Source organism: Sus scrofa, chromosome 9, assembly GCF_000003025.6.
Source record: "Sus scrofa isolate TJ Tabasco breed Duroc chromosome 9, Sscrofa11.1, whole genome shotgun sequence".
Classification (NCBI taxonomy): Eukaryota; Metazoa; Chordata; class Mammalia; order Artiodactyla; family Suidae; genus Sus; species Sus scrofa.
In genome coordinates, this window is record NC_010451.4 from 12,433,241 (window position 1) to 12,459,791 (window position 26,551).

General features: G+C 46.8%; 1 protein-coding gene across 2 annotated transcripts; it reads right to left on the reverse strand.

Moving 5' to 3' along the window:
- On the reverse strand, nucleotides 9,712-19,098 carry KCTD14 (potassium channel tetramerization domain containing 14). Of its 2 annotated transcripts, none has more exons than XM_021062563.1 (2): nucleotides 18,281-19,098; nucleotides 9,712-13,528 (listed from the first exon to the last, which is right to left on the reverse strand). In XM_021062563.1, exons 1-2 carry the CDS (start codon nucleotides 18,350-18,352, stop codon nucleotides 12,875-12,877), a joined length of 726 nt encoding a protein of 241 aa, XP_020918222.1. In that variant the 5' UTR covers nucleotides 18,353-19,098; the 3' UTR covers nucleotides 9,712-12,874. The 2 variants fall into 2 exon arrangements, with proteins under 2 accessions (XP_020918222.1, XP_020918223.1); XM_021062564.1 differs by lacking the exon at nucleotides 18,281-19,098 and adding an exon at nucleotides 17,503-18,274.

Consider the following 26,551-nt stretch of genomic DNA (forward strand, 5'->3'; position numbering starts at 1 on the left):
TCCAGAATTACTTCAAGCTGCGGCTTAGGTGCAGGTGCAGTTCAGATCCAGTGTTGCTGTGGCTGTGACATAGAGCACAGCTGCAGTTCCCATTAGACCCTTAGCCTGGGAACTTCCATATGCCACAGGCGCAGCTGTAAAAAGAAATATATATATATATATGGCAGGAGCAAGGACTCCTTCTTGGATAAAAGATAAAGAGACCTCATGGAGTTCCCTGGTGGCCTAGTGGTTAAGGATCCTCTGTTGTCACTGCTATGGCTTGGGTTCAGTCCCTGTCCTGGAAACTCCCACATGCCATGGGTGTGGCCAAATAAAAACAAAACACAAGAGACCATATATTTCTCATTCTTGAAGTGAATGAAAGCTCCCAGACTACACATGCTCAGAAAGATTCCTCAGTTGTCAGAGAAGCGGGTGGGGGCACCAGACCGTAGTATATCCTGTCAACTTCCCAGAAACCCTTGCAGTAGACTCTACCTTGGCTAAAAGATGCTCTCACACACCAGGAGGGCCCTGAGTCAGGCCAAATATGGACTCAAAGCCAGATAAAACAAGATGATTGGTCAGAGGAAACCTGCAAGAGCTGCTCCCATATAATTGATTTAAACCACTCCAAAGTGCGTGGCTTGCTCGCTCTGTCTGTCTCTCCCTCACCTGTGCTTTCTCTGCAGATATCTTCTCACCTAATAAACAGTTCACTTGCCTCACTATTCTCAGCCTCTTTGCCAAACTTTTTTCTCCAAAAACAGACTGGGGACCTACATCAAGGCTGCTGGCCCGTGTGGCCTAGTGGTTAGGACTTAGTACTGTCACTCCACAGCTACCCAAGATCATCACCCAAGCCATGCCTCGTTCTTTGTCCAGGGACCCCGTATCCTATCTGCTTACAAAGCTGTACACCACCTCTCCCTTGGCCTAAGGCACTTTTTCCTCCTTTTACTTCAGTTGATCAAAAGCTCCCTACCCTTTAAGGAATCAACCCCTCCTCTGATAGCTACTGCAGAGCAGAGAATTCTGAGGCCAAGGGTGAAGCAACAGAGCTTCAGACTAGGACTGGCACTTAATGAACAAGTAGCCTCAACTACAATTGCACTAACACTTAACCTGACAAAAGATTTAGTGACAATGGAATGCGATAACACAAAAACATTTTGCTAAAGTTCATGTGCTAATGTGAATAAATCCAAAATCAAATTTTACACGCTGCATTAAACTTTAGCTGTTTTTGTTTAATTCATTGAAACAAGTTAATGAAGGATGCTTAGAAAAAGGGACAGTAGTTCCCATCATGGCTCAGGGGTTAACAAACCCAAAGAGTATCCATGAGAACAAGGGTTTGATCCCTGGCCTCTCTCAGTGGGTTAAGGATCCTGTGTTGCCATGAGCTATGGTGTAGGCCGCAGATGTGGCTCAGATATGGCGTTGCTGTGGCTGTGGTGTAGTCTAGTGGCTACAGCTCCAATTTGACACCTAGGCTGGGACCCTCCATATGCTGCAGGTGTGGCCCTAAAAAAAAAAAAAAAAAAAAAAAGAAAGAAAAGAAAAGAAAAAAGGAAGACTGTGGTAGGTACAGAAGACCCAAAAAGTGGAAAATATGGTCTCTACCATCAAGGTCCTACAACCGAACTGGGAAGAGAGACACTCAAACGGATCATTAGGAGGCAGTGTGTGCTGTAACAGAGCAAAGTGGTTCCAAAAAACCTAACTTCAGGATGCCTCCAGGAAGTTTTACAAAGAAAGCAATTTTTATTTATTTATTTATTTATTTTTGTCTTTTTGCTATTTCTTTGGGCCGCTCCCGCGGCATATGGAGGTTCCCAGGCTAGGGGTCCAATCAGAGCTGTAGCCACCGGCCTGCACCAGAGCCACAGCAATGCGGGATCCGAGCCGGGTCTGCAATCTACACCACAGCTCACGGCAACGCCGGATCGTAGACCCACTGAGCAAGGGCAGGGACCGAACCCGCAACCTCATGGTTCCTAGTCGGATTCGTTAACCACTGCGCCATGACGGGAACTCCGAAAGCAATTTTTAATCTGGCCTTAAAATAGTGAATTTTCCAGAAAGAAAAAAAGTCATCCCAGACCAGAGACTACTGCCTATACAGATATGTCCAGTGAAATAAAAGGCAGTTAGCAAACAGTGCTTTTAATAAATTTTAGCAGCCGGAGTATCTGTTGTGGTTCAATGGGTTAAGAACCTGACTAGTATCCATGAGGATGCAGGTCGGATCCCCGGCCTCACTCAGTGGGTTAAGAGTCCAGCATTACTGTGGCTGTGATGTAGGCTGGCAGTTGCAACTCTGATTCACCCCCTAGCCTGGGAACCTCCATATACCACAAGTGCGGCCCTAAGAATAAATAAATAAATAAATTTTAGCAGTTATTATTATTGTTACCATATTTTATCAAAATAAGGTGCAGCGATTATGAAACAAGCCATTTTTATGTAAAATATTATGAAAATGATAAAATTAAAAACTGGTTTCTTATTGCTTAGATTTATGTATACTTACTAAAAAAAGCTCATTTGAACTTATTTAGAAAAAGATTTGGGGAGTTCCCGTCATGGCGCAGTAGTTAACGAATCCGACTAGGAAACATGAAGTTGCGGGTTCGATCCCTGCCCTTCCTCAGTGGGTTAACGATCCCGCGTTGCCGTGAGCTGTGGTGTAGGTTGCAGACGCGGCTCGGATCCTGCGTTGCTGTGGCTATAGCGTAGGCGGGTGGCTCCAGCTCCGATTTGACCCCCTAGCCTGGGAACCTCTATATGCCACGGGAGCGGCCCAAGAAAAGGCAAAAAAAAAAAAAAAAAAAAAAAAAAAGAGGAGTTCCTGTGGTGGCGTAGTGGTTTACGAATCCGACTAGAAACCATGAGGTTGTGGGTTCGGTCCCTGCCCTTGCTCAGTGGGTTAACGATCCGGCGTTGCCGTGAGCTGTGGTGTAGGTTGCAGACGCGGCTCGGATCCCGAGTTGCTGTGGCTCTGGCTAGGCCGGCAGCTACAGCTCCGATTCGACCCCTAGCCTGGGAACCTCCATATGCCGCAGGAGCGGCCCAGGAAATAGCAAAAAGGACAAAAAAAAAAAAGAACGAAAAAGATTTGTACCCTATGTCATACTGCTTTTTCCTCATACCTTTCTGTGTGTATAAGAACTTTTTGTTTCAATTTTAATTATAAGGAAATCTCATTAAAGATACTTTGCTTGTTTATTTTTCTTTTTCCAATGCACCTGGGCATATGCAAGTTCCTGGGCCAGGGATTGAATCTGAGCCAGAGCTGTGACCTATGCCACAGCTGCAGCAGCACCAGGTCCTTAACCCACTGTGTAGGACTGGGGATTGAACCAGCTCTGCTAAAAAAAAGTCAGATCAGGAGTTCCCGTCGTGGCGCAGTGGTTAACGAATCCGACTAGAAACCATGAGGTTGCGGGTTCGATCCCTGCACTTGCTCAGTGGGTTAACGATCCGGCGTTGCTGTGAGCTGTGGTGTAGGTTGCAGACGCGGCTCGGATCTCAAGTTGCTGTGGCTCTGGCGTAGGCCGGAGACTACAGATCCGATTGGACCCCTAGCCTGGGAACCTCCATATGCCGCCGGAGCGGCCCAAGAAATAGCAAAAAAAAGCCAAAAAAAAAAAAGCCAGATCAGTAACCCATTGCCCCACAGTGGGAACTCCTTTTTTTTTTTCTTTTTGTCTGTTTAGGGCCACAGCATATGGAAGTTCCCAGGCTATAGGGGTCTAATCAGAACTACAGCCGCCAAGCTAAGCCACAGCCATAGTAACTGGGGATCCAAGCCGCATCTGTGACCTATGCCACAGCTCTTGGCAATGCCAGATCCTTTAACCCACCAAGCAAGGCCAGGGATTGAGCCCACATCCTCGTGGATACTAGATTCTTAACCCACTGAACCACAAGAGGAACTCCCCACAGTGGGGACTCCCCTCGACAGTAGGAACTCCCCACAGTGAGAAGTCCTAAAGGTACTTTTTTTTTTTTTTTTTTCTGTCTTTTTGCCTTTTCTAGGGCCGCTCCTGCGGCATATGAAGGTTCCCAGGCTAGGGGTCTAATCAGAGCTGTTGCTGCCGGCCTACACCACAGCCACAGCAAGGAGGGATCCGAGCCGCATCTGCGACCTACACCACAGCTCATGGCAATGCTAGACCTAAAGGTACTTTAAATAACAGTTAAAGATAACACATTCACAGAACTCAAAGTGATGAAAACATGAATTGCTCATTATGGCTCAGCAGTAACGAACCCGACTAGAATCCATTGAGGACATGGCTTTGATCCCTGGCCTCACTCAGTGGGTTAAGCATCTGGCATTGTAGTGAGTTGTGGAGTAAGTAGGTTACAGTCATGGCTCGGATCCTGTATTGCTGTAGCTGTGGCATAGGTCAGCAGCTGCAGCTCAGATTTGACCCCAGCCTGCAAACTTCCATGTGCCGCAGGTGCAGCCCTAAAAAATAAAAAAATTAAAAAATTAAATTCAGGAATTCTTCATATTGAGAGTTAAGTGCATACAGGGAAGAGAGAGAAATGATAAAAGTTGAGAAGCCGAGGCCAGACTGCTATAGAAACAAGAATATTCCGCTTTCTTTAATTTTGAAATGAAAAACTTTTATTGGATTGATGACATTTCCCTTTGACCTGTGTTATTGTACATTACACAGGAATACAAAGAGGTGCCTCAGTGAATCCCTTGGCTTTTTTTTTTTTTTTTTTTTTTTTTGGTCTTTTTAGGGCCGCACCTGCAGCATATGGAGGTTCCCTGGCTAGGGATCCAATCCCAGCCTATGCCACAGCCACAGCGCCATCAGATCCAAGCCAAATCTGTGGCCTACACCACAGCTCATAGCTGTGCTGGATCCTTAAACCACTGAGTGAGGCTAAGGATTGAACCTGCGTTCTCATGGATACTAGTCAGATTCATTTCCACCAAGCCACAACAGGAACTCTGCCCTTGGCCTTTTTTCTTTTTTTTTTTTTTTTTTCCTTTTTATGACTGCACTGTAGCGCATGGAAGTTCCTGGGCTCAGGACTGAATCACAGCTGCAGCTGCAGTCCTTGGAAATTGGGGTCAATCACTCAGACTGGTATAGTAATCCCTTACCTGCCTGTTGACTCAGCAAGAAGAGCCCAAAATGACCACGGGCAGTCTCATCACATGTTCCAGTGTAATGGAACACCAAATGTGCTCTTTAGCGGCCCTACTCCTCCCTGGGGAACACGTCCTCCAAACCCACTGAACCCTACAATTCATTTTTTTAATTATGCAATGAGTTTTATCACACTTATAGTTGTATAATGATCAAGAACCCAAGGAGTTCCCGTCGTGGCGCAGTGGTTAACGAATCCGACTAGGAACCATGAGGTTGCGGGTTCGGTCCCTGCCCTTGCTCAGTGGGTTAACGATCCGGCGTTGCCGTGAGCTGTGATGTAGGTTGCAGACGCGGCTCGGATCCCGTGTTGCTGTGGCTCTGGCGTAGGCCGGTGGCTACAGCTCCAATTCGACCCCTAGCCTGGGAACCTCCATATGCTGTGGGAGCGGCCCAAAGAAATAGCAAAAAGACAAAAAAAAAAAAGAACCCAAGAATTCATAAATGAGTTATTACCTGTAAAAGCGACAAGAACCACTCCTATCTTTTAGTTCCCAGAAGCATGTGTTCTAACTGTCGAAGAAACAGTACATGTTTTAGTTGTGGATATGAGGCACGCACCACAAATGCACAAGATTGCACCCCAAACTTACAATGTGTGGCCTCTCAGCTCCCACCATAACTGAGTCTACAAAAGCTCATTACACTGCTTTTTTTTTTTTTTTAATCAGAGCATCTACATTTGAGTGATGGTATACCTGGCAAGACCAAGAAGTTTCCCTGTTATAATTTTTTCACCATAACATAAACTCCTTAGTCAGAAGCCATGTGCAAAACACCACAAAAATGAATAAGGTATCCACGAATGGTAAGGCTGTCAGAAATACTGCAGATGGGTGTTATTTATCAGCATTCTTCAGGAAAACAGACTACTATGATAGAATATCAGAGACTGAGAGACAGCTTATAAACAACAGACAGTTACTTCTCACAGTTCTGGAGGCTGGCAAGTCCAAGATCAAGGTGCTGGCAGATTCAACGTCTGGTGAGAGCTCACGTCCCGGTTCATAGGCAGCTCACATGGTGGAAGAGGCGAAGGAGTTCTCTGAGATCCCTTTTATAAGGACACCAATCTGATTCGTGAGGATTCCTTCCTCCAGACCGAATCACCTCCCTAAGGCCCCACCTCCTAATGTCAACACATTGAGGATTAGGATGTCAACATAAAAATTCGGGGATGAGGAGGACACAGATATTCAGTCTATAGCAGTAGGAAAGTCAAAGCTGAATCTGGGATATGTATCTGTTCCCGTGTGGATAAATCACCACTGCCTCCCTGATGGAAAAGATCCAGCATGTGGTAGAGTGATTTAAAAAAATAAGATTTCCCTGGTGGCCTAGTGGATTAAGGATCTGGCTTTGTCACACCAGTGGCTCCAGTTACTGCTCTGGCTAGGGTTTTAACTCTGGCAGGGGAAATTCCACATGCTGAGGGTGCAGCCAAAAAAAAAGGCCCCCAGTACTCCTCCTCCTCATACAGACACCTTGAAGTGCAACTTCGAAACTGTTGCCATTAAGAGATGGCATCTATGTAACCACTCTTAGAATTGGGCTGGCCTTTGCCAGGTTAGAATACAGCAGAAGTAAGAGTGTGCTAGTTTTGTTTTGCCTTTTAGGGCAGCATTCGTGGCATATGGAAGTTCCCAGGCTAGGGGTCAAATCAGAGCTACAGCTTCCAGCCTATGCCACAGCCACAGCAATGTGGGATCCGAGCCACATCCATGACCCACACCACAGCTCATGGCAACATAGGATCCTTAACCTACTGAGCGAGGCCAGGGTTTGAATCCACAACCTCATGGTTCCTAGTCGGATTCATTTCCACTGAGCCACTAGGGCAATGCCAAGAGTGTGCTAGTTTTTAACCTAAGCCTCAAGGTCCATCCACATAGCAGTCCTTCAGGACTTTTGCTTGATTTTGGAGCCCTACCATACCGTGAGAATAAGTCTAAACTAGGCTGCTGTAAAGTGAGTGACCACATGGAACAAAGGCAAGTTGACCCAACCGAAGCCATTTTAAATCAGCCCACTCCAGCTGACCCACCACCTGACCACAGAGGCATGAGTGAGACCAAATAAGACCAGAAGAACTGCCCGATCTATCGGCCATGAGAAATAATTAATGGTTGGAGGCTTAAGGTATTAAGTTTGGAGGTCAGGAGGTTGTCATGTGGTTAGACAGTCCCTAAGCTGCTAATCTCTATAAATTCAGCTGGTAAGGAGACAATAAGCCCAAATGGATTTAGACAGCTTATCATTCACAGCAGAGCAGGCAGCACGAGCTTTGTGTTTGTATTGGTTCTCTGTGCCCCCAAACACCATGGGGCTGATGCAGGTGAAGAACACAGCTTGGGAAACCCTCAACCTTAAAAGAGGAATGCTGGCAAAACTGCCCTCTGGAGAGAGGCAACATCTTTTTCGCCCCCCTCCGCCCCACATTATCTTTATTATACTGGTCAGAAAACAAATTTATCTTCCAACACAGTGGGAGACTTTTTTTTTTTATCACCCTTTGCAAACGTCCTCTCAGGTGTCAATGCCATTTGCTTAGAAATGTCAGCATTTCTCCCAACAGTTTCTTACAGAGCAGCACAGCCTACCAATTTACACCACAATCAGTCTACCACCAAGAAGCGTCTAGTCTCCAGGTGAGTCCCCATACCAGGTATGCGGGTTGGTCTCTGCTCTTGGACATCCATCATTGACCAAATCAGCTTTGGTGAGAGGGAGTCTATACCATGGAACCCATAGACTCCATGCCTGCTGTCATGGCCACCTTTCTCATGACTGGGTAGAGCTGGGGAAAGAGGCTGACTGGCATCCACAAGTTGGATCAGTGGGTCCATTTATTTTTTGAAAGCCTCTTCTAGAATGGGTGCCCTCTGGTGGGCATTTATAGGAAACACAAATATTTTCACCACTCCAAGACATTCCAGGCCTTCTTGTCCCCAGTCTTCCTCTCTTGCACTTCCCAGTCTTTGACCAAGCAGGAATGGCTTGGGCATGCACAACCTAGGGACACTGAGCACAGCAGAAAAAGGAAAAGAATGGGTGGAGAGGGGCGCAGGGAAGACAGGGAAAACAAGGAGAAGGGGAAAAAAAGAGGTACTCTATGGAGTTCCCGTCGTGGCTTAGTGGTTAATGAATCCGACCAGGAACCATGAGGGTGCGGGTTCGATCCCTGGCCTCGCTCAGTGGGTTAACGATCCGGCAGTGCCGTGAGCTGTGGTGTAGGTTGCAGATGTGGCTCAGATCTGGTGTGGCTGTGGTGTAGGCCAGCAGCTGCAGCTCCAATTTGACCCCTAGCCTGGGAACCTCCATGTGCCATGGGAGCAGCCCTAGAAAAGACAAAAAAAAAAAGTTGCTTTAAGAAAACAATGAGGCCTAAAATGGAGCCGGTGCTATGATGAACTAAACTAGGGTGTCTCAATGAGTGAAGTCCCAAAGGGATGTGTGTGTGTTTTAGCATTTGGTTTTAAATTTTTCTCCTCTGACTGTATAATTTTTTTTTCTTTTTGTTTTGTGTTGTGTCAAACTGGATCCTTAACACACTGAGACACCAAGGAACTCCAAAGAATCCTTTGAGATTTTTTTTTCCTTTTTTAAATTTTTTTTTGGCTGCCCCATGGCATATGGAAGTTCCTTAGCCAGGAATTTGAATCCAAGCCACAGCTGTGAACTACACTACAGCTGTGGCAACACTGGGTCCTTTAACCCACTGTGCCAGGCCAGGGATCAAACCTGTTTCCTGGCACTGAAGAGATGCCATGGAGCCCATCGCGCCACAGAAGGAACTCTACCTTTTTTTTTTTTTTTTTTTTTTGATGCACCCACGGCATGAAAAATTTCCGGGGCCAGGGATCAAACCCTCACCACAGCAGCAACCCAAACCACTGCATTGACAACATAAGGCCCTTAACCCTCTGAGGATTAAGGGTCCAGAGAACTCCTCTATAATTTTCTTTAGTTAATCCTAACAGATTTTTTAAATTTCACAAATGAACAGAGGTGGCGATTATGTTTTGTTTTTATTGAGGTATAGTTGATTTACAATATTACATTATTTTCAGGTATACGGTATAGTGAGTCAATACTTTTATTGATTATACTCCATTTAAACTTATTATAATGGCTATATTTCCCAGTTACACAAGATATCCTTGTTATTTATTTTATACATAGTAGATTGCATCTCTTAATCCCATATTCCCATTTTGCCCCTCCCACCTCTTCTCCCTACTTGTAACCACTAGCTTGTTCTTTATGTCTTGGAATCTGTTTGTTTTGTTATATACATTTGTTGTTGTCTTTTAGATTCCACATGTAACTTATAACAGAGTATTTGTCATTTGACTTCACTAAGCATTAACTCCCTCTAGGTCCATCCACATTGTTGTAAATGGCAGAATTTCATTCTTTTTATGGCTAAGTAGTACTACAGTGTGTGTGTGTGTGTGTGTACATACATCCTCTTTATCCATTCCTCTGTTGATGGTCATTTAGGTTGCTTCCATACCTCGGCTACTGTAAATAATGCTGCTATGAATACTGAGGTGCATGTATCTTTTGTTTTCATCAGATATATACCACGGCATGGGATTGCTGGATCCTATGGTAGTTCCGTTTTTCGTTTTTTAAGGAACCTCCATACTATCTTCCATAGTGGTTGCACCAATTTACATTCCCACCAACAGTGTACAAGGGTTCCCTTTTCTCTACCTTCTTGCCAACATTTGTTATTTGCGGCCTTTTGATGACAGTATTCTGACATGTGCGAGGGGATATCTCATTATGGTTTTGATTTTCATTACCCGAACAATTAGGGATGATGAGTATCTTTTCATGTGCCTGTGGACCATCCGTTTCTCTTCTTTGGAAAAATGTCTATTCAGGTCTCCTGCTATTTTTAATAGGGTTGCTCAGAGATGGTGTTTTGGACATTATTAATGAGCCTTACTTACTTTGCTTTTTCAGAGGGGGAGAGGCGATAGTATTATTGGGTAGGCAATCAAAACTGTCCACTTCATGTATTTTTAACTTATATCTTTTTGGATATTCCTTTTTTCCATTGCCTTTAAGCCCAACCATCTTAAATCCTTCTTAGAGTGAAGATTTAATTAAATTGTACTGAATTAATCTCCTTCCCAATAATTGTAAGCTATCTATAATTCTAATTACTATATAACATTGCATTATATAGGTGTAATGTAACTAAGTTGACTTATGTCCAATTGTTTTGCTATTCTAGGTTGGGATATAAACATGTTATCTTCATTGTATTATGGATTGGGAGTCGAGGGGATATTGGAATTGCCTTTGTTTAATAAAAGAGTTTGGTAAATTGCTAAGGAGGAGAATCAGATCCTAAGGAATGCAGGCTGCAGCCAGAGCAATAAAAGAGGTAGTTAAACTGACACAAAGTCTTTTGGCAAATGATAAGAACACAAGGGAGCTGGTAGAAACCTGGTATTCCTCAAAAGCCTCACCTTGAAACTGGCATACTGTCATTTCCACATCTATTCCATTGGCCAGATTAAGAACTCAGAGGGCAGGAAAGATCAATTCCACCTACCCTCCTACCTGCATGGCAGGAAAAGGAAGGGAAAAAAGAATAGGAAACAAACATGATCCACCAGGGAAAAGCCCCTAGTGATGGAGGTGACTAAGACATTTTTAAGAACAGTTATGTCCAATGTTCACTTTGAAGCTGTTTGCACTTCTGTGCTGTAAACTCCCTTCTCTTTGCCTGTAGTTGCCACAGTCTGCGATGTGCACAAATAGCTGATGGGAGTGGCATTTGTAAAAATTAAGAAAAAGGTCTGAGTGTTAAATCTGGGTAAGCACCATGTAGAACAGCAACTACAGAGTTAAGACAGCTAGCTGATCCCCATGCTGAATGAATCTTGCAGGAGCAGAGAACCAGAGCCCCAGAAGATTAGCCTCCTGGGAATGTGCAAGCATCCTGGAGAGGACATTAGCCTTTCCATAACTGTCACGAAATTGAGATTTAAGATTTTTAAATACGCAAATCGAGATATTTAGATCTTATGGGGAAGGGTATCTTCCTGGAAGCAGATCTCAGACGTGTAATTATTAATCAAAGGGTATGAACTTTTTCTTCAGGCTCTTGAGGAGTAATGTTGAATTGCTTCATGATATTAGGTTCAAACAGACATTCAGGATTTCTCCACTTTAATTTTCCAAAAAAAGAAAACATAGAACAAGCTTTGAAAATAAGGAAAAAATATATATATATAAGTAGATGCAATTACTGAATTAAAACACTCATTGAAAACGACTTCGTTGCCTGCAATTTGACGTTTAAATGTGAAATTCCCTGATTCAGTACTAATTCTTCAACGACTTACATTTATACCTCACCTTCAGTCCCAGCGAGCCCAGAATAGCTGGTCATCCTACTAGGCGGGGAAGGGGGCCATGTACCCCAAACCTGAATTTAGGAAAGATGAACGTATCATCCTTAGAGTTGCTTCATGTCTTTGCTTGAGAAGCAGAACCTGAGAGTCTCTTGTTTACGTGGTTTATGGAGGACACGTGTGTTCTCAGAGGAAGGGGAGTGAGGGAAGCCGGGGAAGCAGAGGAAGACCATTAAGTAAGAACGACGTGTTCAATGAAGACTCACTTTGACTTCAGCCTAACCCCACAAGGAGGTCTAGACAGAAACTGTATCAGCTGGTTCCTCCTTGAGACAATAAGAGCTTAGTCTTCTGTATTTCCACACAAGTGACACGGTCATGCGTTTCTAGAGCAGGTCTCAAAATTAAAGAGCATCAGAATTAGGAGGCTTGGGAGTTCCCGTCGTGGCGCAGTGGTTAACGAATCCAACTAGGAGCCATGAGGTTGCGGGTTCGGTCCCTGCCCTTGCTCAGTGGGTTGAGGATCCCGTGTTGCTGTGAGCTGTGGTGTAGGTTGCAGACACAGCTCGGATCCCACATTGCTGTGGCTCTGGTGTAGGCTGGTGGCTGCAGCTCTGATTCGACTCCTAGCCTGGGAACCTCTGTATGCCGCGGGAGAGGCCCAAGAAATGGCAAAAAGATAAAAAAAAAAAAAAAAAAAAAATTAGGAGGCTTTGTTAAAACAGACCGCGGGGCCAGCTCCCAGAGTTTCTGATTCCCTAAGTCTGAGGCAGGGGCTAGAAATTTGTATTTCTAACAAGTTCCCACCTGTTGAGGATGCTGATGGTCTTGGGACCACACTTGGAGAACTGCTGCTCTAGATAAGATGCTTTAGCATCCAGCACTGACAGCATCAGGGAAAGGAGACCTGAGCGGCATCTACTCCAGACATAACGTGGCAGTTTTCCTCAGAAAGGCACACACCAGGGCTAGAAGACTGGACCACAAGCGGCAGCTGGTTAAATTACATTTTTAGGTCTGACTCTAGATTCACGGCATCCTGTTATTTTCCTGTTGTCAAACTGCATCTCCAGCCGTGGCATTGTTCAGACAGTCCGATCATCTCCACCTGGCCACTGGCCTTCGAGGGAAGGGTCTGGCAGGGACGTGAGGCTTTAAAGAGGGAATAATAGAGTCAACAGCAATGAGTGAAAAGTCTTTAAAGCAGAAATGAATATTCAGGGGCGAGACGCAAGTAGACCACGTTGGAAGTTTCCGATGTTTGTTTTTGAAATTAAAGAATGATGGCTGTCGAGGGCCACTAGAGCCCATACAGACAGCCCCCTCTCCTGGGGATCACCACCAGGTGAAGCAGAAGGTATAGAAGTAATTGGCCGGCAATCCAAGGTGCTTTGAACACTGTACCTGGTACCCTTGGGCCTTAATATCCATCTTCACGCAGTCCAGGAGGTGATCAATGGTCGGGGCTGCCTTCCAAGGCCCAAACTTGACCACTGACCTCTTGTCCGCTTCCAGGAGGCGAAGGGTGTCCACACAGTTCGCATCATCCTTTTCGTTGTGCACCACGCACACCAGCACTTCCGAATAGCGTGCCGCCACGGCCTCCGCACGTGCCAGGCGTACCATGAGCTGCAGGTTCTCGCTGTAGCCTGGCACCCGCAGCAAGAACTGCTTCCGAGCCACCTGCTCACCAAAAATCTGTGGCATGTCCTCCAGGAGTTTGACCAAAGGCTCGATTTCGTAGTACTGAGCCTCACGGTACACCTCGGGGATATGCTGCCTGGGCAGCTGCCCGCTGCGCAGATATTCCAGGATGGGTCCAAAATAGGTGCCAGGGCGATCGATGAAGAAGCGTCCCTCTGCGTCTGTGCAGGCCTTGGCTGAGCTGGAGAACATCTCCGCCAGCTTTGAGCCCGGGATTTTTCTCAGGGTGCCCAAGGTGGTGGTATAGAACTCACCCCCGACATTGAGCTCCACCACAGGAGATTCCTGAGGGCACAAGAGGCAGAGTGAACCAACAGCGCCAACTCCAGGGAACTCATGATTGATTGATTGATTGATTGTCTTTTTGTCCTTTTAGGGCCACACCCAAGGCATATGGAGGTTCCCAGGTTAGGGGTCGAATCAGAGCTGTAGCCACTGGCCTACACCACAGCCACAGCTACGCAGGATCCGAGCAGCATCTGTGACCTACACCACAACTCATGGCAACACCAGATCCTTAACCCACTGGGCGAGACCAGGGATCGAACCAGCAACCTCATAGTTCCTAGTTGGATTCGTTTCCGCTGCGCCACGATGGGAACGCCTTATGATTTATTTTAAAGAATATCCTACAGAAATTAGGGGAGCCGTAATGATGGGTTTCTGCTATTGAAATGTCCCTCTTACTTAAAGGGGTTGTGTTTATATGTATAGCTCCAGAGAGTGATCATTTTAAGGAAGAAAATATTTCACTGTGCATTTTAAGGAAGAACGTATTTCACATAAAAGAATACCCATTCTAGCCTTTGAATTTTCTCACGAGGTCAGAGACTATTTATTCGTAGAGGAGGCTGCTGTGGAAGGGACAATACATCTAAAGTGGGTGGCCTGGAGTCCCCATCATGGCACAGCAGAAACAAATCCACTAGGAACCATGAGGTTGCGGGTTTGATCCCTGGCCTCAATCAGTGGGTTAAGAATCCAGTGTTGGCGTGAGCTGTGGTGTAGGTCACAGACACGGCTCATGTCTAGAACTGCTGTGGTTGTGGTGTAGTCCAGCAACTGTAGCTCCAATCAGACCCCTATTCTGGAAACCTCCATATGCCATGGGTTCGGCCCCAAAAAGCAAAAAAAAAAAAAAGTAAATAAAGTGCGTGGCCTGTGGCAAAGCATTTTCCCTCCTTAGTCCTCAGTTTCCTTATTTATAAAATGGGGATATGGAGCTATTGTGAAGAGTTCCCGAAAGAGATGCTTAGATCTACGATAGAGTTTTTTTAAGAAAAGAGAGAGGGGAGTAGGTATTAGGGGTCAAAACAGTTTCAACCTTTCAGGAAGTCTAAAGAAACCACAAGTGTATTTATTCAGTAATTATTTCCTGAATACTTACTGTGTATCTACATCCTGTGCTGGAAATGGGGGTAAAAATTCTTATTTCAGGAGTTTCCGTCATGGCACAACAGAAACAAATCCGACTAGGAACCATGAGGTTTCAGGTTCAATCCCTGGCCTTGCTCAGTGGGTTAAGGATCTGGCATTGCTGTGGCTGTGGCTGGCAGCTACAGCTTCGATTAGACCCCTGGCCCGGGAACCTCCATATGCCGCTGGTTCAGCCCTAAAAAGCCAAAACAAAAAAATCTTATCTTGCATAGATCAGAGGTTCTGATTAGCAGTTGACTTGACTTTGATTAATAACTGGAATTTGTTTGATGGGTGTTTTTTTTTTTTTTTAAGATATGGGCCCATGGGATTAAATAACAGGAATAACGTTGGTGGTGACAAGGTCAATAACACCCATACACAACAGGTATAAAACTGCCTCATAAATGGGATGGTGCAAATGTAAGTTAGATTTAGCTGTTCATCAGGTGTTTTTTTTTTTTTTTTTTAGTCTTTTTGGGGCTGCATCTGCAGCATATGGAGGTTCCCAGGCTAGGGGTCTAATCGGAGCTCCAGGTGCTGCCCACATCACAGCCACAGCAATGCCAGATCCAAGCTGCGTCTGCAATCTACACCACAGCTCATGGCAACACTGGATCCTTAACCCACTGAGCAAGGCCAGGGATCGAACCCGCAACCTCACAGTTCCTAGTCGGATTCGTTAACCACTAAGCCACGACAGGAACTCCAGGGATTGGCTCTTTTGTGGATGGTGTGTTGGAGGTTGTCCAGGAAGGTTTCCTAGGGAATGTGACGGCTGCTGCTATGGAAGCGACCTGTAGCGTTGGAGGGAGGTTGGATTTCCTACTATCTTGCAGTGCCAAGGACAGGGACAGGACTCAGAAGTGTCCTTCAGTCTGATTTAGGAGTGACTTCTTTTACAATTTGTCCGTGGGCTCTACCTCTCTGATTAAAGGACTGGAATTAAGAGAGCTCAAAACAGCCAAACTGCTGGGAAGAATGGAGTCACCATGGCAACAGCTTCTACCAAGGGACAGTTCTGCTGGCTGGAGTGAAGGGAGAGGAGAGGATGCACCTGACAGCAACCAAACAATACAGCCTGGAGAAAAATAAGCCCAGAACCTGTGACTCCCTCTTTCTCCCGTAAACCTCAAGGCTTCTTGGCAAGGCTGTGTGGTCCACCCTAAGGTGGCTTCATAAAGCAGACAGTTAAATGTGAAAGTGTAGCCTTTAACCCCTGAATGGATGAGCTCTCATCACTCCGTACCACTGAAAGCTCACAGGTGCTCTCAACATCCCCACAGTACAGGTGAGGAAAGCTCAGAAAGAAGGATCCTACAGCTGGGAAGCGAGGAAGTCAGAGCTGGGATCAGCATCAGTCTGACTCTAGTACAATATGGAGTCAGATGTCCTCCCCCAGCCTCCAAACATCCAGTCCCACCCCTGCCAGCGCTTAGCTGTGCTCCTGGGCATCACAGTTCCTCCTCTGGGCATAAGCTTAGTCGTCTACAAAATAGAGAGGCAAAGCAGATGAAGAGCCCTCTGTCTCTCCAGCTCGGAAGGTTTAAGGAATACAATCACTTCAAATGTTGTTTCCGAAGCTTATTTCCATTTCTAAACAAAACAGTTCTCGCCCCGGTTCTTTAACAACCACGACCTGGGCCCCGTTCCCAAGCTTCTTAATTCTGTCTCTTTGCCCTCCTTGTTTTCTTTCCTTTTTGTTTTTTAGGGCCGCACCTGTGGCATAGGGAAGTTCCCAGGCTAAGGGTCAAATTGGAGCTGGAGCTGCCGGCCTACACCACAGCAACAAGGGATCTGAGCCAGGTCTTCAAACACAGCTCACGACAACACTGGATCTTTAACCCACTCAACGAGGCCAGGGATCGAACCTGCATCCTCTTGGATACTAGTTGGGTTCATAACCCTATGAGCCACAACTGAAACTCCTTCCTCTTTTTTTTTTTTTTTCCCTAAAAATTCCAAATCTCTTTGGAAATCCCAGACCTACCTCATCAATAAATAACATTGCATGTATTTCTAGCAGATAAAGACTTTTTTCCATTCCTCTTTTGGACCACCTGCCCTTCCTCATGGCCCCTCTTCCTCACCTGTTCTACCAGTGTCCCATCTGAAGCATTTCTAGGGGGGCAAGCCTGACCCAGGCCCTGTGTGCATGAGCAGGGAAATGTGGTCTTGAGAAGCCTCTGCAGGGAGCCAGGCTAATGCTGGCCACAAGGACGCAGGGATGAATCAGACAGGCCCAGCTCTCACCCCACCGAAGAGTCCTCCATTTTCTCAGGTCACCTTTAGTCTAGTCCATTCATATGTCCCCCAAGGTCCAAGCTCTCTCCCCACATCACGACTTTGTACCCTCTTAGCTGTCTGAGCCAGAAACTTAGACTGTAATCTTGCAGTCCCATCTCCAACCTCCTCACACACAAATAATGAGTCGCCAGGTCCTGGCGATTCTAAATGCCTGGTCTGTTCCATGGCTCCCGCCTCTCTCAATCCAATCTCGACTCTGAAACGAGAGTAGTTTCTCTAAAGTTCAAATCTGATCTGGACCCCACCTGCATTAAACACTGCGGTGACTCTACATTCCCTTACGCCCTTACAGATTAATTCTAGACTCCTTTTGGGGGGGGGGGGCGGGGGGAGGCAGCAGAAGTTACAGCAGAAGTTCCCAGGGCCAGTAATCAAACCTGTAACACAGCAATGACATGATCCTTAACCCACTGAGCCACATGGGAACTCCCCAGATTAATCTTTTGTTACCAGTACCTACTGCAGGGCTCAGCACACCAGAGATGCTCAATAAGTTGTCTTTTTTTGAACACGGCTTACCCTCAGCACTGACTTACAGGAGCGCCTGGGATTCTGATAAAGGCCAATCTTGTGATACTTGGCATCACCCACGGTGCTGGGTTTCTCCCTTGGCGGGTAATTAAGTCAGATATTTATTGCGCACCTTGGGCAGCCCCGCCTCTGAGCAGGTGACTTTGTCAATAGCCAACAGCAATAAGGTTATCATCACCCTGTTGGAAGGAGCCACAGCCCCCCCACTGCTGGATCCGCCTTCCCTCCCTAAAGTCTAGCGGGGGAGGGATTAGAATGTTCTGATCCCAGATTGCTTTGGACCTTTTCCAGATCCTCCCCACCTGCTCCCCTACCCAAGGTGTGGCAGGGGCAGGCAAGCAGGAGGACTCGGCTAGAGGGCAGGGGCAGGCTGGAGAGAGGTGGGGGTCCAGGCGGTGAGGTAATGACATGCCGGCCAGGGAAGTAGGAGGAGGGGCAGCGGAAGATCGGTGGAACGGGACAAGCCAGAGGACTGAAAAGATGAGTCCCAAGCGAAAGGGAGGACGCAAAGGTAGCCAAGCAGGAAAGAAGGCAAAGGGGAGAGGCTGGACGGAGCCGGAACCGGAACCGAGGCCGTGGCGCGAAAAGAGAGACCAAAACGGCGAGAATAAATAGCAAAGAAGAAGAGAGCATCCAGCGGCGGGCCGGGACCGCGCGCGAGAAGCAGAGGGACTGGGACCCGCGGGGACGGAAGGACGGGGGACACTGGAAGGCGTGAAAGATGGCAGAGGCGCGGGGCTGGAGCCGGCCTGTCGCTTCGCCCGCCCGGGGCTTCGCACTCACCCTCCGCGGACCCGCTGTGGGCGCCGCCCGGCCAAGTGGCCGGGAGCCGGGCGCCGAGACCAGGCTCATCATCCCTGCCCCGCGGGAGCTGCCTCTGCGCGGCACGGCTGCCCCTCGCCAGCCCCGCCCTGTCTGCCACGCGCCAGGTCCTTGGAGCTGGCGGAAGTGCACCTGCCTTTCGCCCCGGGGTGTGGGCGGAATCCGCACCCAGGTGTGGTTGGAACTCCGACTGGCCTGGCGTTGGCAGGCTTCCGGTGAAACCCCACTAGTCACTACCCATCTCTGGCCAGGCGGGGGAGGCAGAGGCAACTGACTTTGACCTTGAGACTCTCCACTCGCTACAGTCCTAGGGGGTAAAGGATGAGCAGCAACGCCCACTTAACAGGTAAGAAAAATGAGGCTCCAGGAGATAGGTGGCCAGTGTAGCTTATTTATCGAGCTCAGATCAGCTGCTGAAAGGGCAAAGCCTGACCAGTGAAGAGCTAGGTACCTGTTGTGTGAGTTATTTTGCTTGTTAAAACACAGTCCTTAGAAGGAGGGCATAACTCTCTTTAAGTACGGGCCTGCATGGTGACCTTCCAAAGAGGGCAGTATGTAAGGAGCAGGGGGAATAAGATTTACTGTGCGCTGGAGAAAATGACAAACACTGCTTTAACCACGTGATCAAGGTCAACATGAAAAGTGGTAAATCGGGAGTTCCGGTCATGCCTCAACGGAAACGAATCTGACTGGTATCCATGAGGACGCAGGTTCCATCCCTGGCTTCACTCAGTGGGTTAAGGATCCAGAGTTGACATGAGCTGTGGTGTAGGTCAAAGATGCAACTTAGGTCCCGTGTTGCTGTGGCTGTGGTGTAGGCCAGCAACCTCAGTTTGATTTGACCCCTAGCCTGAGAACCACCATATGCTGTGGGTGTGTCCCCCAAAAGACAAAATAGAATAAACAAACAAAAAATAAATAAATCAGAGTTCCTTTGTGACTCAGTGGGCTAAGGGCCTGGCATTGTCATAGCAGTGGCTTGGGTCTTCCTCATGCTGCAGAGCCGAAGAAAAAAAGAAAAAAAAAAAAGCCATAAACCACGATGATAGTATGTATCTTTAATACTATGTGATGAAACTGACACTAGGCCTCTGTGATCACCCTCCCCAAAACCCATAATCCCAGCATAAATCATGGGAAAAACATCAAATTCCAACAGGAGGGCTTCCTATGGTATACCTGACCAGCCGTCCTCAAAATTGTCAAGATCACGAAACAAGGAAATCTGAGAGACAGTCACAGCCAAGAGTAGCCTAAGGAGACATGAGGACTTAATGCAATGTGGTATGAGATCCTCGAACAGAAAATAGACGTTAGGTAAACACTAAGGAGGTACCTTCCTCCACTGCTGGTGGGAATGTAAATTGGTACAACCACTATGGAAAACAGTATGGCGGTACTGAGGCAGAGTAATGAATGATGATTTAGGTAGTTAGTGATTAATATTTCGATGTATTCTTTGCTATAGCTGTTGATTAGTATCTATGATTTGGGAGGTCCAGGAAATAACACTCTCACAGGCCTTATTTTCTATAGAAAATACATCCTGATTTATGTCGAGGGGGATTCAATCTCTAACTCACCCCTTGACTGATGGGGAAGGAATGAGAGGAACAGTGACTCCCAGTCTAAGGGAAAGAAGAACAAAGTAGCCTTAAAACTTATAGGGGGAGTTCCCGTTGTGGCACAATGGAAACAAACCCAACTAGGAACCACGAGGTTTCGGGTTCAATCCCTGGCCTCGCTCAGTGGGTTAAGGATCCGGCATTGCTGTGAGCTGTGGTGTAGGTTGCAGATGTGGCTCGTATCTGGCGTTGCTGTGGCTGTGGCTGGCAGCTGTAGCTCTAATTAGACCCCTAGCCTGGGAACCTCCATGTGCCGCGGGTGCGGCCCTAAAAAAAAGACAAAAGACAAAAAAAAAAAACAAAACTTATGGGGTATATCCATCTCTAAGACCCCTATTGGATAAGGCCTGATATAGGTGACTAGACAAGGCCAATGGGAAAAAGGGATGGTGTCTAGACCCCACGCTGGTAGCCCCACCCTTAAGAAGTAAAAACTTTCATAGAACAAGAGAAAGTGGGACTCTTCTCCTCCCTCCCAGTGTCTGTGCTGGGAGCTATTTGCTTTCCTGTAATAAAGTCTTTTGCTTGCTGCCTGTGTGTGTTCGAAAAGTTCATTCTTCAGCTCTGTGAACGAGAACCTGGATTCCGGGACCAGTACCTCGGAAAACTAAATATAGAACTACCATGTGATCTAGCAATCCCACTTCTGGACATATATCTGAACAAAACATTCACTCAAAAACATACATTCATTCAGGAGTTCCTGTGGTGGCTCAGTGGTTAACAAACCCGACTAGGATCCATGAGGATGTAGGTTCAATCCCTGGCCTCGATCAAAGGGTTAAGGATCTGGCACTGCCATGAGCTGTAGTGTAGGTCGAAGATGCGGCTTGGATCCTGCGTTGCTGTGGCTGTGACATAGGCTGGCAGCTACAGCTCCAATTAGACCCCTAGCCTGAGAACCTCCCTATGCTGCAGGTGCAGCCCCAAAAAGACCAAAAAAAAAAAAAAAATTCACCCCTATGTTCACTGCAGCACTATTCACAAAAGCCAAGACATGGAAACAACCTAAATGTCCATTGACATAGGAATGGATTGAGATGTGATACATGTATACAATGGAATACTACTCAGCTGTAAAAAAGACAAACTAATGCCATTTGCAGCAACATGAATAGAACTAGAGATTCTCACACTAAGTGAAGTAAGTCAGAAATACCATATGATATCACTTATTTGTGGAATCTGAAATATGGCACAGATGATCCTAACTACAAAACAGAATGTCCAAGGAGAGCAGACTTGTGGTTCTGGGGGCATAGTGGGATGCATGGGCAGTTTGGGGCCAACTGTTCTATCTGGAATGGATGGGCAATGGGGCCCTACTGCACAGCACAGGGAACTGTGTGTGATTGGGTCACTTTGCTGTGCAACAGAAATTGAAGAAACATTGTAAATTAACTATACTTAAACAAATAAATAAATAAGGAAATGTGGAGTTTCCATTGTGGCTCAGTGGGTTAAGAACCTGACTAGTATCTATGAGGATGCGGGTTTGGTCCCTGCCCTCGCTCAGTGGCAGAAAAATTATTATATGATCCAGCAATTCCACTTCTGGTTATATATCCAAAAGAATTAAAAGCAGGATCTCAAAGACTATTTGCACTGTATTTGCACACTCATTTTCATAACAGCATTACTCACAGTAGCCAAAAGGTGGCAGCAACCCAAATATCCATCAATGGAGGAATGCATAAACACAAGTGGGATATATGTACGATGGAATGTTATTCAGCCTTAAAAAGGAAGGAAATCCTAGATGGATCTTGAAGACATTAAGTGAAATAAGCCAGTAACAAAAAGACAAATACTGCATGATTCCACTTATAAGCATTATCTAAAGTAATCAGTAGAGGAGTTCCCATTGTGTCTCAGTGGTTCACAAATCCAACTAGGAAACATGAGGTTGCGGGTTCGATCCCTGAACTTGCTCAGTGGGTTAATGATCCAGCGTTGCCGTGAGCTGTGGTGTAGGTTGCAGACGTGGCTCAGATCCGCGTTGCTGTGGTTCTGGCATAGGCCGGTGGCTATAGCTCTGATTCGACCCCTAACCTGGGAACCTCCATATGCTGTGGAAGCAGCCCAAGAAATGGCGAAAAGACAAAAATAAAATAAAATAAAGTAGTCAGTAGAAAGAGGAAAGGTGGTTATTACCATTGCACTAGAATGGGGCTAGGGCAGGGGGAAAAGGGGAATTGTTTAATGGGTATAGGGTTTCAGTTTTGCATGTTGAGAAAGTTCTATAGATCTGTTTCACAACATAAAAATATTTAATACTACTGAACTGTACCCTTAAGAATGGTTAAGACGGTAGAGTTCCCTTCATGGCTCAGTGGTTAATGAACCCAACTAGGATCCATGAGGATTCAAGTTTGATCCCTGGCCTCACTCAGTGGGTTAATGATCCGGCGTTGCCATGAGCTCTGGTGTAAGTTGCAGATGTGGCTCGGATCTGGCATTGCTGTGGCTGTGGCGTAGGCCGGCAGCAAAAGCTCTGATTCAACTCCTAGCCTGGAAACCTACGTATGCTGTGGGTGTGGCCCTAAAAAAAAAAAAAAGCTTGTTGAACATTATTCCAGAACTCCATCTCCAGTGAACAAACTACCAAGGAAGAGCCTGGGAACCTGCCTATTTAACAGGATTTAACAAGCATCATGTCATCTTGGCTATGTGGGAAAAACTAGAATGATGCATTTACCAGCATAGGAGGAATGTGGCTCAGTGAATATCAGTGCCCTCCCCCCGCCCCGCCCCCAACACTGTGACACTACCTTTCCAGTCGTGGATACCCTTCCAGTCCCCTCTCCCTCCTTGCCATGGGATTGTCACTTCACGTATTCACCCAAGAGTTACTGATACTGATCTTGCGTGGGGGTTGGGGGCTGGGGACACAGGTGCCGAGATGTGACTTTGTTCTGAAGATATGGGCACAAATGACTTCAGTGAAAGAGTAAATGAACATATGGAAAATATGCTGGACTTCTGTTTCTACTAAGGAAGACTAGCTATTCTGAAATCCTACTAAAAAGCATCTCAAAATATTGAAAATATTGAATATTTGTACATTTGTATGTCTGAGCCCCCAAGAAAGTCAAGGAATTGCTCTGAGGTGCCCTGAGATCACTGAGCACCAACTCCATGGACTTCCCTGGGGTTATCGCCAACCCTGGGGGACCTAGAACTTTTATTTTCAGGGGGGAGTTAGGGTTAGGATGAAGTATGGGCCACTCACAGGGGAGGATGTCAGATCAGAGATTATAAAAGGGTAAATTATTAAAAATCTGCCACTTGGAGCTCCCTGGTACCCTAGCAGTTAAGGATCTGGTGCTGTCACTGTTGTGGCTTGGGTCATTGCTGTGGTGCAGGTTCAGTCCCTGACCTGGGAACTTTTGCACACTGTCCGTGTGGCCCGTCCCCCCCCAAAAAAAAATCTGCCACTCAATTGTAAAATTTTTCTGTATTTGCTATAATCTGAATGTTTGTGTTCCCCCAAATTCACGTTGAAACCTAATCATATATGTGATGACGTTAGGAGGTGGGGCTTTGGGCTGTGATTACGCACGAGGGTAGGGCCCTCAAGAATGGGATTAGTGGAGTTCCCGTCGTGGCGCAGTGGTTAACGAATCCGACTAGGAACCATGAGGTTGCGGGTTCGGTCCCTGCCCTTGCTCAGCAGGTTAACGATCTGGTGTTGCCGTGAGCTGTGGTGTAGGTTGCAGACGTGGCTTGGATCCTGCGTTGCTGTGGCTCTGGCGTAGGCCGGAGGCTACAGCTCCGATTCAACCCCTAGCCTGGGAACCTCCATATGCTGCGGGAGCGGCCCAAGAAATAGCAACAATAACAACAACCAAAAAGACAAAAGATAAAAGACAAAAAAAAAAAAAAAAAAAAAAAAAAAAAGAATGGGATTAGTGCCTGTAAAAGAGACCCCAGAGAGATTTTTAGCCCCTTCCTTCTACCTTCTGAGGACACAGCAAGAAACCTATCTCTGGGAGTTCCCGTTGTGGCTCAGTGGTTAACGAATCTGACTAGAAGTCATGAGGTTGTGGGTTCGATCCCCTTCCTCGCTCAGTGGGTTAAGGATCTGGCGTTGCCATGAGTTCTGGTGTAGGTCGCAGATGCAGCTCCAATGCTGTGTTGCTGCGGCTGTGGTGTAGGCCAGCGACAACAGCAAAAAAAAAAAAAAAAAAAAAAAAAAAACAAAACAAAAAAAAAACAAGAAAGAAAAGAAAAAGAAAGCTATTTCTGAACCAGGAAGCAGGCTGTCATCAGACTCTGAACCTAACGGCACCATGATAGCGCACCTTTTCTTTTTAGGATCACACTTGCAGCATATGGAAATTCCTGGGCTAGGAGTTGAATTGAAGCTGCTGCTGCTGGCCTACACCACAGCTACAGCAACATCAGATCTGAGCCACATCTGTGACCTACACCAATGCTTGTGGCAATGTCAGAACCTTAACCCACTCAGTAAAGCCAGAGATCGAACCCATATCCTCACGGATACTAGTCAGGTTCTTAACCTGCTGAGCCACAGGGGGAACTCCTCCTTGGCTTTTTTAAAATGGTATTTTTGTGCTCAGAATACCTTTCCCCACCAGCTCCTTCCCTCTGGAAAATTTCTACACTGCTTTTAAGACCCAAGTCAAATGGTCTTCTTCTTCCTTTTCTATCCATCAGCCCTTTTTTGGGGGGGGGGGGGGGTTGAGGCCGCAGCATGCAGAAGTTCCCGGGCGAGGGATCAAATCTGCACCATAGCAGTGACAAGGCCAGATCCTTACCCTGCTGAGCCACCAGCGGGGAACTCCTCCATTAGCCCATTTGATCCTCACCTTTCAGAACAGGAATTAGCACCTCTATTTTATGTGTGAGGGCCTCCAGAGTCCAAATATGAGGTACCTCTCTCAGAGTCCTTCAGCTCTGCGAGGCAAGAGACCAGGGTTCCAGTTCTGGCTCTGCCATGCATGTGTCATCTTGGGCAAGTCCCTGGCCCTCTCTCGGCCTCCGTTCTCCACCTGTACCACGGTTGGTTGGTGTGGGGTTATTGTTTGAGATGGTCTCTGCCATCCTATCTTGCTTGATGCTATGGCAACAAAAGAATTCAAACAGCCCCGGGGTGTTGCCTAAGACTGGATCTTGTTTCTCTTTGGCCCTAATCCAAGAGCTAGCACTGCTTCCCTCTGCCCCCTCCCGCTCACTCCACTCTTTGTTCTTCTGCTGAGACAAAGCCGCCAGCCCCTCTCTCCTCTCCAGGCTGCTGGGCTGTGGGCCAGCCAGCCAAGTGGCAGCTGGGACTCAGATGAAAGGGCCCTCAGAGGGCCGCCTGTGGCAGAGTGCCCAGCCCAGCCCTGGGCCCAGCTGTCCCACAAAGCATCCTGCCACCACTCCCACACAAGGCTCCCTTTGTGAGTCCCACGGCGGGGTGGGGGGCGACCCCTGCCAACCCACAAGCACCCTCTTCCCTTCCCTCTGCTCCATGACCGCTTGAGAAACATCCAGGTCTTCAGAGAATGGTCAGGGACTGAACCAGACTGTTCTGACTTTGGGCCAGGCGCTTTGGAGAGCTTTGTTCCCTTTCATCTTGAGAACAAACAGCAGGTAGTGCTAATCCCCTTTAGAGCAGGGACACAGATATCTGAGGACCTACTATGTGCTAATTACACGTCAGGCACTGGGAAAAGAGATGAACAGGGGTTTTTCTTCCTTCCTCCTCCCTAGTTAGCATTTCTTCCTTCCTCAAACACTCTGTAGGGGAGTTTCTCATTTCTTTTCTTTTTTTTTTGCATTTTTGTTTGTTTGTTTTTTAGGGCCATACCCACAGCATATGGAGGTTCCCAGGCTAGAGGTCAAATCAGAGTTACAGCTGCCGGCCTACACCACAGCCCCAGAAATGCCAGATCCAAGCCACATCTGTGACCTACACCACAGCTCACGGCAACACACTGGATCCTTAACCCACTGGTTGAGGCCAGGAATCGAACCTGCAACCTCATGGTTCTTAATCGGATTTGTTTCTGCTGCGCCACAATAGGAACTCCCAAAACATTTTGAAATGGCACTTTGATTTATTTAGTTGACTGCTGAAACGTAGGAATTTGTGGTTGAAAACCATCAAATCTCTGCCGAGTTTAAATACATGAATACTGGAGCTCCCGTCGTGGCGCAGCAGAAACGAATCTAACTAGGAACCAAGAGGTTGCGGGCTCGATTCCTGGCCTCGCTCAGTGAGTTAAGGAACCGGCATTGCCATGAGCTGTGGTGTAGGTTGCAGACACAGCTCGGATCTGTCCTTGCTGTGGCTGTGGTGTAGGCTGGCAGCTGTAACTCCCATTAGACCCCTAGTCTGGGAACCTCCATATGCTGCGAGTGCAGCCCTAAAAAGCAAAAAGAAAAAAAGAAAAAAAAAAAAAAACCCTAAATACATGAATACAAAGTATTGTACTCAGGAGAGCCGTGGGCTGCAGGCAGGAAGTCTGGGTTCTAGTCTATGTTGGCACCAACAAGCTATTCCTGTCCCTGGAGCCACTGCTCCTGGTAATACAAGGGGCTTAATTGCTTTAAAGACTATATGTAGGAATTCCCATTGAGGCTCAGTGGAAATGAATCT